This window comes from Apteryx rowi, unplaced genomic scaffold (assembly GCF_003343035.1).
Source record: "Apteryx rowi isolate R43461 unplaced genomic scaffold, aptRow1 scaffold_167, whole genome shotgun sequence".
In the NCBI taxonomy this organism is placed as follows: Eukaryota; Metazoa; Chordata; class Aves; order Apterygiformes; family Apterygidae; genus Apteryx; species Apteryx rowi.
In genome coordinates this window covers 628,371-645,987 of record NW_020447941.1, presented here as the reverse complement: position 1 = coordinate 645,987, position 17,617 = coordinate 628,371, and the positions used below count along the sequence as shown (strand labels likewise).

The window sequence follows — 17,617 nt, the reverse complement described above, 5'->3', positions numbered from 1 at the left end:
GCAAGTACATAAGCTCACAAAGGTGAGGCAAATATAAAGACTGGGTGTTTTTAACATGTCCTCTTACCTATAAAATGCCCTTACTTGTATCCTGACTCTTTTCAAGTAGATATATTAACCGGATCTAATTTTAGATATCCAGAAGCGTTCCCGTTTTTACAAGCTTTCGGTTTGCGGTGCTATTTAAACGACGAGGAGCGGGCAGGCGTGCCGAGGGCTGTCTTGCGGCGCGGTGGCACGCGGAGCAGGGAGCCCCAAAGCCGCTGAGGACCCGCGGCGGAGCGCCGGCGGACGCCTGCACGCGGCTCCCCTCTAAATCGGCAGAGCCCCTGCGCTTCTCTCGCTAGCGATCCGCGCGTCTTGCAGGCGTGTCCGTAGTTCCTTTTACTCTCCTTCTTCGAAGGAGTCAAAGTAAAAAGAACGCGCAGTACATTTAAATAATAAGCACTGTGTTTAGCTCTTGTGCACAAAAGGAAAACAACCCCCAAAACGTAAGTAACCTCCCTTTCCCCTATGGATATCCACCCGGAACACCTAAAGGCAGCGAGAATTTTGCCGTTGATTTTTATTTCCTAATGACCGCAGGATAAAATATAATAAATTTTAATGTAATATAGAGTTTATTCACAAACGACACTTTTCCTTACAGTCTGTCAGATCTTAGCAGCGCTTCCTTAATGTTTTTGTCTGGGCGCATTTGAAGATGACATGAAAATGGGAGTCTTTTCACTATGTATTTTTCTGTGCTTATACAGCAAAGTTATTACTACTGTCTTGTATTTTAAACCACTTTAGCCCTATTTTAGAGGAGTTGTGCTCTGTGCACTAAAGCTGTAACAGGTGACCTGTCGTGCGGCTTGAGAGAAGGAAAAGGAGATCACTTCTCTGTGCTCTTCTCTCAGCTTTGCAGGTTTCATAAAATAGGTATTTCTCAAAGGTTAGGTACAGGAATGGATTTTTTTTTCCCCCCTACGTGCGTGCTAATGGTCAGTGACAAACTGCCTCTGAGATTCTTTGTCCTGTTCAGGAGTGATTATTATTTTCCAAAGTATAAATTCGGAAAATAATGAAATACTGAGGAGGACAGTATTCATTTTAAACCTTCTAACAACAATACTTTTTCTTTTTTTTAAAAAAAAGGTGCATAGCCATTTGTGGCCTTGGAGTTTGGATATGTGAAGAACTATCACAGTGTACAAACCACCCACAAGTGAAGGAAGCAATAAATGTCATAGGTGTGACACTGAAGGTATTACTGGGATGGTCTGTATGATTAATAAATGCTGTAATTAAAAAAGTATTTAATTTTTGAAATATTCACTAACTATGCATATATATGCATGTGTGTATATACATACCTATATATACATATATATACACACACATACATACGTATATGTATAAATTTCTTTTTACTTGAAGTCCAAATGAGCATTCAGTTTAGTTTCTTGACTGGCAAAGTTCTTTAGTGTGGCTAAGGTGGCATGCTATATAAAAGTACAAAATCTTTACAAAAGCAGTATGTGATTATGTACTTAACTCTTACTGCAGCAGGCCAAATTAAGATTACACAGATCATGTCAAATTTGCTGTTTCCTATTGCTGGCCGTGTGATTTTACAATGTGAATGTTTTTATATAGCTTGTATGGGTGCAAAATAACTTAGGATGTAGAAAAACTAAATGCATTTTATTATATGTGAGTATTGTCTTTGGTTTTTAATCACCTTTTTTTCTCTTCCAGTTTTCTAATAAACTGGTAGCTCAGGTAGCCTGTGATGTTCTTCAGCTGCTAGTTTCTTATTGGGAAAAGCTTCAGAAGTATCAATCCTCTCTACCCAGGAAGATTACTGAAGTATGTCTGTTTCTTTAAAATGTTTGTAAGGAAATTCTATGAGGAGCTGTCTTAATTCTTTGTTTGACATGAGTTCACGGTTACAGAAGCTTAAACTTTTTGTTTCTTCTGCAATTATTGTTAAATGAATTATTTGCTGCAGTCCTAGGGCCAGGGTGCTTTTCTCATTTGTATTGATGTATTCCCAAAATGCTTAGGGAAGCTTTTAGGTTGGCTTGGACATTGAGTCCCAGGACAGTTAGATGCCCTTTAGAGGATTTAGCGCTTTTCATATCCTGGTCAAATGAAGTGCATGCTCTCTCTTTATAGCGAAAGAAGTTTAAATGTCTTCCTGGAATTTTGTTTTTTTATTTTCCTGCAGATCCTTGTGGCCACTATTGCATTTCTTTTGCCAAGTGCTGAATATTCCTCTGTGGAAGCAGATAAAAAGGTATGTGACTTAAAAGAACAGTATCTATTGTTTGGTTTTGCTGTTTGAACGAGTTATTAAATGAAATGGCTTAGTCCTAAGTCTTATTTTAAACTTTCAAATTCACACCTTAAGATTTTAGTGAATTTGTTGGATTCTGCCTAAATATTGTATTACATGTTTCTGTTTAGTTTATAGTTTCATTGTTACTTTGCTTGTTGGATTGGTGTATGGCGTTACCAATGAAAACGTTACTAGAGCCAGTGTCTGCTGGTGCTCTTGAAGACCAACATACCTCCAAAGCTCCTTTACTGGACTATATTTACAGAGTGAGTACAACAAACGAACACAATTTATTATTTAATTTATTATAAGTCTAGATGTTTTAAGATGTGCATTTCTCAGACCCTGTTAGGAACAGAAGCATTTTTAGGAAGCTATAGAGAATCATGAGCATTGAATTCTCAGATGAGAAGTTAAGAATTTAAAATGTTAAGAGTATGGTAGTTATTGTTATAAGAAGCTAAGATTAGTGTGAAGAATCTTTGGAAGAAAAGCAGTTTGAGGTAGAGATGTGGAGCACAGGAGGGTGAAAAGAGGAAGGTAATGTGCTCAGAACAAGTCAGGAATATAATCTTTGCAGAAATAGTTGAGTTGTTTGGAGTGGGATGAGATGAAGTTTGATCTGTTAAAGCACAAAATACATCCTGAGGGCGAGTGTTATTTTAAAATGTTGAATTTAGATATAAATGTTATTTGTAGCATATGCTGGCTTTCATAGTTTAAAATTGTGGTAGATCACTCGTCATTGACTGTGTTTAGGTTGATACTTTAATGTGCACTTCATTGCTTTTTCAGTCTCGTGTTCTTCTACTCATAGGTTTTGCACTGTTGCGTTAACGGTTCCAGTACCTATACTCAGCAAAGCCATTACGTACTGAGTCTTGCAGATCTCTCCTCTGGTGACTATGATCCGTTTCTGCCACTGGGGAACGTCAGGAACTGTGAGCCCGCCCAGTGCCATTCTTCCACGGATTTGGGCAACCTGCTCACTGTTGCTGAGGGTAAGAAATTTCGCAAAGAAAGCGTGAGAACCGGCATGTCAGCCTTTGGCAACTAGGAAATAAAACTTTCTAAGTAACTTCTCTTGCTTGGAAACGTGCTTGTCCTTACTGCACATAAGTAACAATTAGTCCTTGAAAACTGGGGTGGGAGGATACGGAAACAGTTAAAAATGTTCTTGGCAGAGGTTCAAGGAATCTAGATAGATGTACCGCGTTTAGATGGGAAACCTGTAAGTTACTAGAAGTTTTAAATGGTTCTTGATGCACTTTGTTTTTGTACAAATTAGAGTAAAAATCAGCTAAACAAGATATTAATGAATCTTTTGTGTTTTGTCAGTGAAACTTTGCCACAAAAAGGCTAGTTAGAAGGGTTTCTGCTGTTGCGTGAGCTCCAGAGAATGTCGGTGTACTGAATTAAGGGGAAAGAATGTTTATTCTCAGCTGTCCTCAGCTCAAAGAGCAAGAATGGACTTTTCTCCCTATAGAAGAACTAATTCCATTATATCCCATGTGATTCTATCTGTAGTATTGGGATAATGAATTTTGTATGTACTTGGTAAGCTAATCATTCCTGCTTAGTGAATTATCAAAGAAAAGGTGATTTTTCCCAATCTGTTCTGGAGTAAATTGCAACAAAATTCTGAGATTACCTAAACTCAAATCTGTCTGAGGAATTGAAATCTGAGATCCACATCTTTTACAGAGTCCTGCCACTATCCAAAGACTTTGCTGCTTGATAAAGCAACCAAAAAACTCTTAAAGCCATTACTACATACAGAAAATGTGGTATGGAATTCTTTAGCTTATAAGAATATCTGTGCAAAGTAGAATTGGTAATTTAATCAGTTGAACTTAATGCAGTATAAGAATTCAGTCCAACAAAAATAAATCCCATTTTTAAGAATCGGAACAAGAACAATTATTTTTTCTTTAGTGGTCAGCTCTTTTCAGTGAACATTCACATAAATTGGTCTAGACATGGTAATCATATTTTTCTTGCTTTTCCCAATGCATGCAGTACTTGACATCTAAACATATACCATTTTTCCTTTTTCTTTACTGTTTTTTTCCTAAAATGCTGTTTTTAAATGTTGATCAGTGTGAAATAACTTTCAAAAAGCCCCATTTATTGATATTCAATTTTCATTGGCATTTGCTCATTATTTTGACATTAAATGATCAAATCCTATGATAGAGGAAACTTTATTGATAACTTTTATCCTGGTTTTGCGGATTGCTGTATTTTTTTGTTTGGTTTGTTTTTCTAATGAATTTCAGTTGCCACTGTAACAGAATATTAGAATTTGTTGCCAACGTTGCTCTTTTGGATAAAACCAGGAGGAGATGACACCATGGTGCTTCGTAGTGAGACAGTTGTCTGGAGACAGGATAGACTGAAAAGCCATTTTTGTTTGTGGTACTATTTATAATCCAGTATATAGAATTAAATTTCAACAAATAAGATGAACCCCAAATCAAACTTCTTTCAGAAATGTGCAGCTGTCCTTTTTGAATCTTTTAGTAGAAATGACTTCACTGTCATAGAGAGTTTACCAGTTGTAAGTGAATTGAGATGGAAATGTAGGATTTGGACCAAATTCTGCAGCTGTTTAAATATGTTATTCCTGTTGATTTCAGGTAGGATTGTGAAGAGGTAAGGGCAAAATTTGAACTTCTAACCAAGATCTTAAGCTAAACACGAGAAGGAGTGAGAGACGGGTCAGCAAACTGATGTACAGCCAGATGAAATGGAGAGTCCAGGGTGCAGAGCCGGTCAGGGAAATCCAGTTTGGAGCAGAAGCGGTCTCTGGTTGTACAGGGCTGTGTTAAATAAAAACCCCAATGAAGGTGTTAGTGAAGTGAAGTTTCTAGGTGAGAGATGTGTAGCTGCCACCGTGTTTCAAAGTAGAAAGAGATTATTTAGATCTAGGTACCTCATGTTACTAACTTTAAAATCAGCTTAAAAGTATGCCTCCTCGTATATAGGGTAATTGTGATTTTTCTTAGTGAACATCTTTATTTCAAACACTTTTTAACACTAGCCTTTGAAACAAAGGCCGTTCAATTGTGAATTCCATACGTTTTGAATAATTTTATGTGTTAGTATGCATAAATATATTTTTTAAAAAGAATCAAAAATATGGATGCAATATGAAGAAGTGCAAGCTAATGTTGGACTTGCAGTGATGCTTTGAAATAGTATTTTCTGTGGTACTGTACCATTATTCAGCCCTACATCTTGTTTTCTTTTTTTGTACATTAGTTTTAACAAAAAGGTTAGAAACATTAAGACCTATTCTGCACGGATTTCTTGTTGAGTGGGTACATTTTGTGAAAAGCAGAAAGATGAAGGTACGTGTCAGATACATTTGTCATTTTAGGCAGAACAAGCTGTTTCTCATCTTGGATATGTTAGTGCCCTACAAGTTCTTTGTTTTGCTTGTTTTCGAGAAAGATTTAGGAAAAGCACAGAGAGCCTTTTTTACGAGAAGAGACTAAAAACATTTGGTTTTTGGGGGCCTAGCAAAATGAAGCCTGAAAAGGGATATACCTGCAGTTTAAAAGCATATTAGGAGGTATAAATACCAAGGAAAGAGGAAGAAAATGTAAACTGAAGAAGAATGGGTACAAACTGAATCTGAACAAAGTTAGACTGGAAATTATAAGGTTTCTAACTATGAAAGCAGTGTAACTCTAGAGTAACATTCCAGTAGGAGAAGTGGAGCGAAATGTGGTTGGCAGCACAATCAATTTATGAAAGTAATTGTGATACATTTGCCTGTGGTATGAAGGCAATGTCTTTGGTGGATCCAGAAAGTCTCTTCCTGCCTGTTACAATCAATTTAACCATGATACTGTTCTCAAATGAGTGTTAAAGACGATTGAGAACTTTAGTTGCATCTCTTCTTGCTCTTATGCCTTTCCGTCTCGTTATCACTGCTGTAGTCACGACTGTGGAAATACTGTAGTTAAGAAATAATGTAAGCTGACAGATGAAGCTATAGTGACATCAGGCATTATATACAGAACCTGTATATAGTACTGTATGTACTTCTTCATATTGTATTAAGAGGGCAAGAAGAAAATAGAAAACTTAATCATCTGAGCCAGTTACCTAACAAAATTAGTAGGCCGCTATTCAAAACTTAATAACATCGCTCAGAGTACCAGGTTTCACACGCATGGTGGTTTAGTTGTTTCTAGTTTTGGTCATGCTTCTGTTTCAAAGTCGTTAAGCAGTATTTTGAGCTTTTTGTCTTTTGTCATGAGGTATGAAGCATGTTATAGAAATCCAACTGTTCTCACAAACCTGGTTCGACTGAGTTTTACAGGCATTTGTATCCTATTATAACGTTGAGATTGAAACGGAAGTATTTCAGGTACTTACGCACCACCTAAGTAATTAAGTCTTCAAAAAATGTATTTGTTTTACTTTGTAGATAACAAGAGAATACCCAGTCTTCTAATTTTATATCAAGTATGTCGTCTTTGTTAAATGCGTTTTAAATTAGAAAAGGCGGCCCAAACGAATCCCAGAAAACAGAACAACTGCAGCAGTAAAATGTCATTGCAAGTGATGCTGGGGGTCTTTGGGGCAGCAGTTATACGAGGAAATAACCCCCATTTTCCTGCCTGCGAGGCCTCAAAATCCGATCTTCTTGGAATGAACCTAAGGTTTGGTGTGTAAGGTGTAATGGGAGAGCTAGACAGGGGAAGGAGGCGCCTTGCACGAGGGCGTTCAGTGCTTGGCGTTGCCTCGAGGACAGACGCCCAGAAGCCGAGCGCGGCGCGAAGCGGCAAGTCCCTCCCGAAACGTTTCGCAGCCTGCAAACAGCGACGTCTCCGAGAAGCTGAGGTTCTTACAGCTTGCTGTGACCGGAGCCTAACCGTCGTAGCCGGCTTCTCGAGGCGCAGCCTGTGGGTTTTATCGGGAATGCAAAGCGTTCCTTTGTTTAGAGATACAAAATAAGTATTTTCAAAATGTAAGCCGTACCTTTTAGGAGACAGCATTCCCAGATAATTAACAAAAAAGTCTGTAATTTCTGAAGTTACTTTGTAACTAATACACTGCCTAAGTAGTGATGGAGCACAAAGAACACACTCAGTGTATGTTGATGATATATATTTATTTTTTTTAAACATTGCTGCTTTTTCTTGTCCTTCTGTATTGATATAAGTGATCGAAGTGACTGCTACGTCTTTCCAGCGGTAGGAATGCAGCTTGGGAGGTCTGATGAAGCAGTGCTTGTCAGAACTTGCACATGCCTCTCCCCCTAGCACCTACGTTTGGGGACAGAGCACAAAAAAGCTGCGTGGCTCCCCAGTTGCCTTAGTTTCTTTTGCCAGGTTTGCTGACCAGTCCTTCAGAGAGGACAAAGGAATGCTGCGTATCTTCCGAAAGAATGAGGAAAAGGAGAAGGTTTTGTTCTAAAGTCATCTAATGCCAGTCCACTGTATTGATTGAAAGGGATGGGTTTAAAACACGTATTGTACTTTGCATGGATATTTTATATATATATATTTTTATATATATATATATATAAAATATATATTTCTCTATCTGCACACACACACACACACATATATATAAAAAGATCACATTTAAAAAATATATATAAATAGAATGTCTGTCAGAGGCTTGTATGTTCTTGACCTGGAGTTTGCAAAGATCCTACCTTCATCCTATCTCACAGGTACTTGTGCAGAAGGGTTGTCCAAGGGCTTTCCCCCCCCAGAACGCTACCAGAGCGTGTCTAGCCTCAGCACCGTGCTTTGTTCCTGGTAGAAAACAAGGCTCTTGACGTGGAACCTGGCCTATTCGCCATGTGTTTCATGTTCGTTCGACGAGTGCCTCCAGGTTTCTTAGATGACACTTTGTCTCTTTAAGACGCTTTGTTAAGCTTCCTCTTTTGGGAGGGCTGGGGTGGGTGTGATTATTGTATCTTCGCGAGCAATCTTCTGCAGCTTATAACTAACTAAAGCAGCACTGCAGCGTTGGGCTGCTGACAAAGCAGTCAGGGTCAGGAACTGTTACTGCTTGCCTGGCTGTCGCTGTAAGCTAAATTTCGAAGGACAAGTGGTAAAATAAAATAAAAATGCGTGAAAGGTAAAAACGTATTGGAAAATTATTGTAAATCATTTCTTGAAGAGGAACGATTTGAAAGAAAATTAAGGCAAGCTTCTAAAATGTAACAGAAACTTGCAGATGCTCCTTTTAATTACCTCTTGCTCCTCCTGTTTATTTATTATCTTTTTATTGATTGTTTTAGAAAAAAGAAGAAGAAGCTTAGAACTAATACCCTTAACTGCGCGGATGGTTATGACGCATCTCGTAAACCACTTAAGCCACTATCCCCTCAGTGGAGGTCCTGCAATTCTTCACAGTCTTCTTAGTGAGAATCATGACAACTCTTATGTGGAATCTTCTGAGCTGTCTCCAGAAGTCTTCAGAAGTCCAAACCTGCAATTATTTGTGTTTAATGACAGTACTCTTCTGTCTTACCTTCAAATTCCTGCAGAAAAAAAAGCAGATACTGAGCCAGCAGTAGCCCCCTCAGATGTAAGAGTAATTGTCAGAGATATCTCAGGGAAATACTCATGGGATGGCAGAATATTATATGGACCTTTGGAGGGCTGTCTTCCACGGCAAAGTGGAACAAACTCATTTGTGACTGCAGGCCATCCTGAGCAGCAATTTAATTCCTCAAAAGACATTTCTCAGGCGGAGGAAGGAGAAGATGCTCTTGACAGATTGCTGGAAAAAATTGGTAACTCTAGCCCCGAATGCCTTTTACATCCCCAGCGAAAGCTAAATGACCCATCGCCACCACCATTTGGTATGAGCTATGATCAAGAAAAGGAAATCACTGAAGCCCTAATAAGGCAGAGTGCCCAGGAAAAAGAGTATATATTTAAATGCAGTTCTGACTTTGGTATGAAGGTAGCCCATCAAGAACAGCCATGCCCTGCTGAACCCCAAGCATCATTTTATTTTTGTAGGCTGTTGCTAAATGACTTGGGAATGAATTCTTGGGATAGAAGGTAAGAACAGATGTTTCTGAACAGATGTTTACAGTACTGTTGCTACTTCTGATTTCGAAAAACAAAAACAAAAAACAAGGATTTATTTTTTTGCTGTCATGCTGTGTCACTGCTCTTGTGACTTACAATTATCTAAGCAAGACCTTGTTAGCCTGAAATTCTCTGTGAAGTATTCATGGGTCTAGAATACACTCAATCTGATTATTTTCAGAGAAAATTGCAAAACTTCTCTCACTTCAACCCCCCCCCCCCCCAAACACACTTAAGAAAGAGCAAGAATTATGTAGTTGGTTAGTAGTCAGAAAGAGCATAGTTTTAACCTTTAACATGTAGCTGTTTCAGTGATTATTTTAGACTTTTTCAGAATATTTATAATAAAAGTAAAATTTTATATTTGCATTTATGATTCCCTTCTCTTAGGTATATGAACAATAAGATACTATATACTGTGATGCATTGTCCTTTAAATCTTTTTTTTTTTTAATTTATAGAAAAAGTTTTCATCTTCTTAAGAAAAATTCAAAATTATTGAGAGAACTGAAAAATCTGGATTCCCGTCAATGGTGGGTAATGTTTTCTAAGCGCAGTATTGATAAGGTCAGCTTTTCCAAAGAAGGAACAAGTACATCACCAAACCAAAAATTAATAGAAATTACATGTGATAGCAGTACAAATATTTGTATGAAAATGGTTTGTTTGCTTCTAGACAGTTCTGGAGCTAGAATGGACAAGCTATTTTCTCTGGCACTGTATACAGAATTCAAAATAAGTAACAGAAACAGTAATACACAACAGCCTATTTCCTGCTCATGTCTTTAGTTGAGAGGGGAGGGAAGAAGTTGCAAAAATGTTGATTATCTTGCCTAGATTCACACAAAAGAATATTTTCTTCAGAATGACCCCTGTGTCAGGAGCAATACTTTAAAGGAGAATCTCAAATCCATTTCTTTACAACTGGCTAGTGGCAGAATAGAGTTCTGAATATTGTGTTTTATTTTTCATTTCTTGGCATATAGCTATTTGAAAACCGTCTGCAGCGTTATAGCGTTCTGTTTTTCTTGTATCCCAACAATTTTCATATCAAATCCACTCCGCTTGTATTCAAACAAGCCAACTGTAGCTGTAAGCCTTGTGAAACTCAACCTAGGCTCTCAAAGTCAATAAATGTCTTTTCTTTCTTGTATATCATCACCCCGTAATTAAAATTCTGCAGGTCAAATAATGCTCTCATTAACACCTGTGCAATCTTATTGTCCTCAGTGAGGTTGCACAGATGTAGGTGATTAATCTTGTAATTGGAACTTGGTAATCAATTCCTGTGCTGATGCCCAGAAAGAGGAGAATCTGCTCAGCTCTCCGAACTGTGGTGTCTCTGAAGTGTGATCCTGGGGAAAAAAATGGTGAAAATGTATTTCTCTGACTGAAGTCGAGTGGTGTATCTGCGTTCATAAAAGGAGCTGACACCTAGAGTAAAACACAATCGCTTGTTCGTATTCTTCAGAGTGCAGATGATTTTAAAAAACTAATTTTGAGCCAGAACTCCTTTTTAACTGTCGTTTCGTGTTATATCCGATTACAGCCGCGAAACTCACAAGATTGCAGTGTTTTACATTGCAGAAGGACAGGAAGACAAGTGCTCCATACTGTCCAACGCCAGGGGAAGCCAGGCCTATGAAGACTTTGTTGCTGGCCTGGGCTGGGAGGTAATAGTCGTAGATTTAGGCAAACTTTAACATGTTTAATTGGAAGACCTATGAAAATCAACAGAAGTCAGTTAAAATAGGTACATGGAAAAGAAATTGCATATATTACTGCATTTATTTTTAATTCTCAAAAACAGCATAAATTTTAATACATACTAATTAAAATTTTGCAATACTGTTCTTAAAAGATCACTTTATTTAGCAGAATTCTATAAATCCAGCGAAATATTTTAGAAAACTGCATATAAGGAAGGCGAAAGCCTTTTTCAAGCAAGTTTAGTTTACATGTGTGCCATCAGAGTGCGCTTCAGAATTTCAGTGTTTTAGTAGGAAGCTGCACTTCTGTTTTTCATCATAACATGAAAAAAGAACCCGAGAATTTTTGATCATTAAATCAATTACTGTAAATATTGGGTGTTACAATTAGCAGGTTGCAAAACATTGAGAGTTTTCACCTGTTTCCTGTAAGTTAGGATACACTGTAGGTTATTTTAGGTTTCTGTTAGCTGGTAGAAATGGGAAAGCAAAATAATTAATTAGGAAAGACTAGTTTGAGTTCAGCAGAACAAGTTCATCTCTCTGCTTTTAAGTTTTCCTTTGTTCTGAAACATTTTATGCATCTTTATCTAGAAAATGTCCTTATCTAGGCCAGGTTCTAGGAACAGATACTGAAGAAATTAACCCTTACTAGAAGCCCATGAGTAATCTGTAGTAAAATCCAACAGTTGTGGTGCCAGTTCAGATATCACTGAGGCAAGGTAGGTTTCTAAGTGCCTGGAATCGAGAAGCGCTCAGGGATCAGACCTTGAATCCTGGGAGGATTCAGCTCGGAGCTCTGGGGGCCGGAGCGCTCAGAGGACTCGTGCGTTACAGCTGCTGACGCACGGCGAATTGCTGGCTCGCTTCCGCAAACGCTCTCTTCAGGTCAGGCTCCTATGGGCTAGCTGACCCTTCCAGTAGTCCAGAAGGTGTCCTGGATGTAACATCTTGGAGATGTGTTAAGTGTGTCCTTCGGATCGTGTGAACCACTGTGACCACTCAGCGTCATTCATCTCAGCTACCACACGGCACATAGCTGCTTGTTTTGACCTAACTGCCTGGCAGCCTTGGTCCTGGTTTTCCAGGATGGCATTCAGAAGAAGTCAGTGGTTTGGTCTGGGTTTCTTTTTAAACAGTGACCCACAGCAGAGGACAGTGGTGGAAGAAGAGATGATTGTGGTCACTTACATAAGCAATTCTGGAATAGGAACTTGAGAAATCAAGAGTAATTCATCCTTTTCTTCTGTGGAAAGAGAAAAATTGTAATTATCTCTTTTGAGGGTGATGTCCCAGGACTGTAGGATTTTAAACAAGTCAAGAGTCCTGTTTTTCTTCTTTTTCCACATCTTAACATCGCTGAAACCATTGCTGATCTTATATGCCCTGTACTTTTTCTCCTTAAGTCTTCACGATTCTCTGCCTTTTGGTCAGTTTTTTTCTAGCCACCATTGGTTCAGCCAAGAGAAGAAGAAAGTTTGTGAGGGTTTTTGTTGAGCTTTTCATCAGACTGCTGTGATGACCAAGCTGTCCCCTGGCAAAGGGCTCAAGAGTCTTTGCCAGACTGACCGAAGAAAGAATCCTCCTGTCTTTCTCTTCCTTTAAAATAGTGGAGACTGTTGGGTATCTTTAATGTGAGGAGGAAACTGAGTCAAGTTTTAAAAATCCCCTGCCTAGAAAGTCATTAGACCGTTTGTTCATCAAGCAGTAGCGGAGGGGGCGTGAAGTAGTTAATTTTTAGAGCATTGTTTCTTTGATGGTGATGGTTTTCAGTTTTTTGGGTTTTTTTTTTTTTTTTTTTAAGTGCCTATCACCTTTGGAAATACTACTTTCCAGTACCACCTTTTGCAAGTTTTAGGCACCTGTCGAGCAGGAAAGATAGGCAGCACTGTGTTGTTCTTCCTGATTCCCTTGTTTGCTGTCACTAGCTTGGCATGCACAACACGCAGTCCCGTATAATATGATTTGTTGTCACCATTGTTACAAATCCTTCCTGTTTCTGATGGACGAGTGGAGCTGCAGTCGCCGTTTCTGCTTTCTGGGTTGTTAGAAGCTGTAGAAGACGAATACTCTGTCGCCACAATTTTAGCTGCCCTTACCTCTTCATGTGGTCAGACCACATACCCAACCCCAAGACTGTTGTGCAGAGGGCAGGAAAGTTTGTCTTTTCTTTGCACTGTTGAGACATGGACATTCACGTTTTTGGAAATGCATGGTAGCTCTGTTTCACGTGTAATGATGTATGAGTATAAGTGAAGCAAGGTTTTCAGGGAGAGGTCGCATCTCCAGTTAGACTGGGGTAGCTGGGAAAACAGACAAGCTTTTGGACACAGGTTCTTCTTCAGGGAGGCATTTCTTCCCAGTAATGTTTTAGAATAATTTCTTCCATGTTTTTTCTTTTTGTATAAATTTTCAATTTCTTCTGCAGTTTTTGTGTTTGTTTATACTTTCTCCATACTTCATTTCTCGCTGAATATGCTTTGGGCAGGTTTGGTAACCCACACTTAGCCCTCAGAGCAGCTTAGCATGGCAGAATTCTTTTGCTTCCTTGCTGCTGGTTGCTAGTAGAAAGATAAAACAGACAGTCATATAACCATTTCTAGATAATCACTTGGTAACTAGTTAAGAGATGTTTATTTTAAAAATGTCGAATACAGGAATGGGAAACTGACAGGTCCTGAAATCTTATGCAAAGATCACAAAAACCGTGTAGGAAGACTTCTCTCTGAGATGATTGCTGAATTCTGGAGTGGTAAATTCACAGTTAAAGCCTTGATACCTAAATAAGTATGATTATTTAATTTCTTCTAATTACACCTTTTAATCCATCAGGTTGATCTTTCAACACACGGTGGCTTTATGGGCGGCCTGCAACGTAATGGCAGCACGGGACAAACGGCACCGTATTATGCTACCTCTACTGTGGAAATCATTTTTCATGTGTCTACAAGAATGCCATCGGATTCGGATGATTCACTGACCAAAAAGGTAAATCACTTGCTGTGTATCTCCAAACATTGTATGTAGCCTTCTCACGCTTAGATTAAAGTTTAAACTGAAAACAGATTGTACTAAATGGTCCTAGCAGGCTGTCTTTACTCTGTGGCACATGGTGCTCTGCAGCTAGATTATTTGAATTAAATGGCATCTAAATTCTGGATTCTGGAATACAATTAACATTTCCATGGTAGCCTCAAATACCACCATTAGTAATAATATTAGCAATAATTCCATTTGTATGTTGTCTGCCTGCCAAAACCGTTGTAGTTTGGTACAACAAAAAAACCAAATGCAGCATGATAAAACCTTACAGACGAATTGTCCAGAGGATAACAGAAAGAAAGAGAAGTGACAAGCATAGTACCAAAAGCAGCCAGCTGATATTTAAAACTATTATCCAGTTAGTCACAATTCTGACAAACAGAGTCTGCTTCAAAGATGGCCAGAACTCAGCCCAAAATTTTGTTGGTTTCACTACTTAATTATTTGTCTTCCCTAATAAGGAGCGATTTGAGATTATGGTGCTTGCCAACTACTGTTTAGAGTCAAAGAAGATTTTAGGTGCATACCAAATCTTTCCTTTTTAATTAGGATTGGCAACTTGTCCTGCGTAGATTGTTAATGTGCATGAATAATGCTACCACAGCCATCCAGTCTGCTACATGATACCGTTGTACTCTGAAAAGTATCTGTGTATCGCCAGATAATTTTATTTGTTGTCCTATTAGTTTAAAAAAAAAAAAAAAAAAAAAAAAAAAAAAAAAAAAGTTTTTCTTAGAACTGAAAGGGTGGAATTCCCGATTACCTGTCCCGAAAACTTGCCCAGCCTTTTCGTGGTAAAGCTAACCCCTTTTTTCCCTATGCTCTCTGTCGTAGAAGAAAAGTCTCTTAACAAAGTTAGGTTTCTCTGTACACATGCAACTCATTATCTTCATATTGGGGGATTTACACAAGAGCGAAAGAGTGTAATCTGAGTACTTTAAGATAGAGAAATAAGGCTGTGGTACACGCTGAGAGGCTGTATATTCCACACCCTTGTACCAAGGTAGGTTCATCTGTACTTCTGTTGTTCCTGGCAGATATTTGTCAAGCTTCTAGTTAAAAACTCCAATGTTGAATGCTTTACAGCCTCTCTAGGCAACATATTCCAATGCTTCGCTCCTTGTACCACGAGAAAATTTCTTCTTTTGTTTACCTGTGTTCGATTTAAGCCCATCTATTCTTATCTTATACCACAGGAATATGGAGAACAGACTATTCCCTTCCTTTTGCTCATGTTTGAGAACTGCTATCGTGCCTTCCCAGTCTTATTTATGGAAGTATAGCAAAGGCAGTGAAATATCATCTAGCTGTTGAGTAGTACATCACCTAGGAATGGAGAGAACACAGTCTGACAGAGAGAGCTTGGGGAAAAAAAACCTGGGTTTTGTTTGCAAACAGTCTGTTTTACTTAGCCCTAATCCCCACCCATATTGGTGATTAACATAGCTATTGAGAGAGTCTGTATTTATTGTATTTAATTGTCTTCCCTAAATTTGCTTTAGCCTTTAGGAAACATAGACAACTTCTTAAGAAACAAAAAGCAAAAGCATTTACTAGCTGGCAGTCTCCAAGTCTTGAAGGGTTAGGAAACAAGGCCAGTTCCAGTATGTATTATCCACAGAAAATACCACAAATTAGTTGCTTTGAAACTTAGGAAGATCTGCTATTGGAATGGGAATGCTGCAGGTATCGAACTGCATTCCTGTAAAGAAGGGCAGGGCGCTGAGCCACCTAATGTATTTTCAGAGTGGAGCCCGCTTTAAGTGGGTAGATGGACCAGATGACTTCCAGAGGTCCTTTTTAATGCACAATATTCTATGCATCTGTACACAACAGTTTTATTTATTTAATTTGCTACAGCTCTCTTGTAAACTAGCATATATTTCTGTGCAAATTAGTGTATACTTCTTAATAAACTGTACAAAACTGCAGCTGAGAGTGGAGGCAGGATGCACTTCAGAAGCACTGTAAAAATTCTGGAAGACTGGTAGTTCTCTGATTCTTTGGCAATGATGGAGGAAGGAGACCTCATTTTGAAGCCAGTGTTTTCAGCACGAGTGTGTATCCAAACCGTTTCTAAAGACAGCGTTAAATATATTGTAAGTTGTTTAAGAGCTCTCAGCACCCTACGTATAAAGTCTGGAGTGTCCTTTTCTTGAATCGTCACTTGTGAATCTCAGCTGCAAGCAGGCCATATACTTGCAGGCAAATACACCGGCGCTTCAGCAGCGAAACTCCGCGGTTCCCTCTGAGCGTCCCGTGTTGATTTTGGCAGCCTTTCCATGTGCAGACCGCAACTGGCACGAGTGCTCGGAAGAAGCACGTGCCTGACTGCCGTGTGGTGTTAAACAGAAGGAGAATGTGCCCGTTTCCGCCGCCTGTTTTTATTGCGGTGGCGAATGGTACAACACCTGCGCAAGAGAGTCGTGCTCAAATGGGACTTTGCGCGTGGTTCACCCAGTGGTGATGGTGCTTCCCAGATCCTGGTGCCACTCAGCGTTATTAAAAGGATTTTAATAGTTCCACGTGCTCGCTGAAAAGTTAGTGTATGACGGACCTAAGTTCTCATCTCAGATTAATGGAGAGGTGCGTCAAGGTGTGGGTCACTTATGATTTAAAAAATTATATTTACTCATTTCAGTAATGCTTCTATTTCATAACAGTGTGTAGGGGAAGGTAGATTGCTATGTTGTCACTTGGCATCTGCTCCGTTTTATTTTTTGCTGCAACGGAAATACACGATGATGTTAGAAAACAGTATTACTGGGAGGAGAGACTTGTAGCCTGTTGCCATTCAGTATGAGATGGAGGTCTCTTGGCCTTCCGTCAGGTAGGCTTGCTGTTTGAGATACGGTGATCTAAGCTACCCGTTATCTGTAGAATCTGCATTTCATTTCTCTGGTTTCTTCTCTGCTTCTTTTGCCAACAGAGAGGCAGAAAGAATTCGCTACCAGTTTGCTGGGCTAGCGAGCTCCAGAGCCGAACAGAAGGTCCTACCACCTGCTGGCCAAGGAAGTCGTACAGCAGGCCATAAATTCTGTGGGCTGTGGAATTAAGCAGATGCAGTAATTCTACTTAAATATGTTGTTATGGTTCCTTACTTTTACTGAACACAGGAGGATAAATTCATTTCTGGTATAAATTCTCCGGAATAAGTGCACTTCCACTGAGGATGAATTTGGCCCGTTATTTTTGTGCAATACAGTTGTAATTTGCAGTTTGTCTTCCTTTATATGCTGGCATATTATATTGCTCATTCAAAAGAAAAAATCTCCAAATAAGACTTGGCTCTGAAAAAAAATTTTCTAGTGAAATAATCAAAATGCAGCTGATATCTTTTGCTGCCGTAGGATTCAGCATCATTAGTTCCAAACTTTTTTTTTAATGTGGATGTCTTGCAGCAAGAATGAAAATCAGTCATAGTAACAGCATCCTGCAGTCCCCTCTCTTGCTCTGCCTAAATTGTG

General features: G+C 39.0%; 1 protein-coding gene across 2 annotated transcripts in view; it reads left to right on the top strand.

Moving 5' to 3' along the window:
* The window catches only part of RALGAPA2 (Ral GTPase activating protein catalytic alpha subunit 2), a 176,574-nt gene that overhangs the window by 97,713 nt on the left and 61,244 nt on the right, over positions 1–17,617 (top strand). For both annotated transcript variants that reach the window (XM_026060222.1, XM_026060223.1), the window contains exons 27-35: positions 1,141–1,249; positions 1,744–1,854; positions 2,216–2,284; positions 2,455–2,592; positions 3,144–3,327; positions 8,598–9,369; positions 9,861–9,932; positions 10,949–11,072; positions 13,941–14,096. In XM_026060222.1, coding sequence (XP_025916007.1) covers positions 1,141–1,249; positions 1,744–1,854; positions 2,216–2,284; positions 2,455–2,592; positions 3,144–3,327; positions 8,598–9,369; positions 9,861–9,932; positions 10,949–11,072; positions 13,941–14,096 — 1,735 coding nt within the window. The remainder of the gene's footprint in view (positions 1–1,140; positions 1,250–1,743; positions 1,855–2,215; positions 2,285–2,454; positions 2,593–3,143; positions 3,328–8,597; positions 9,370–9,860; positions 9,933–10,948; positions 11,073–13,940; positions 14,097–17,617) is intronic.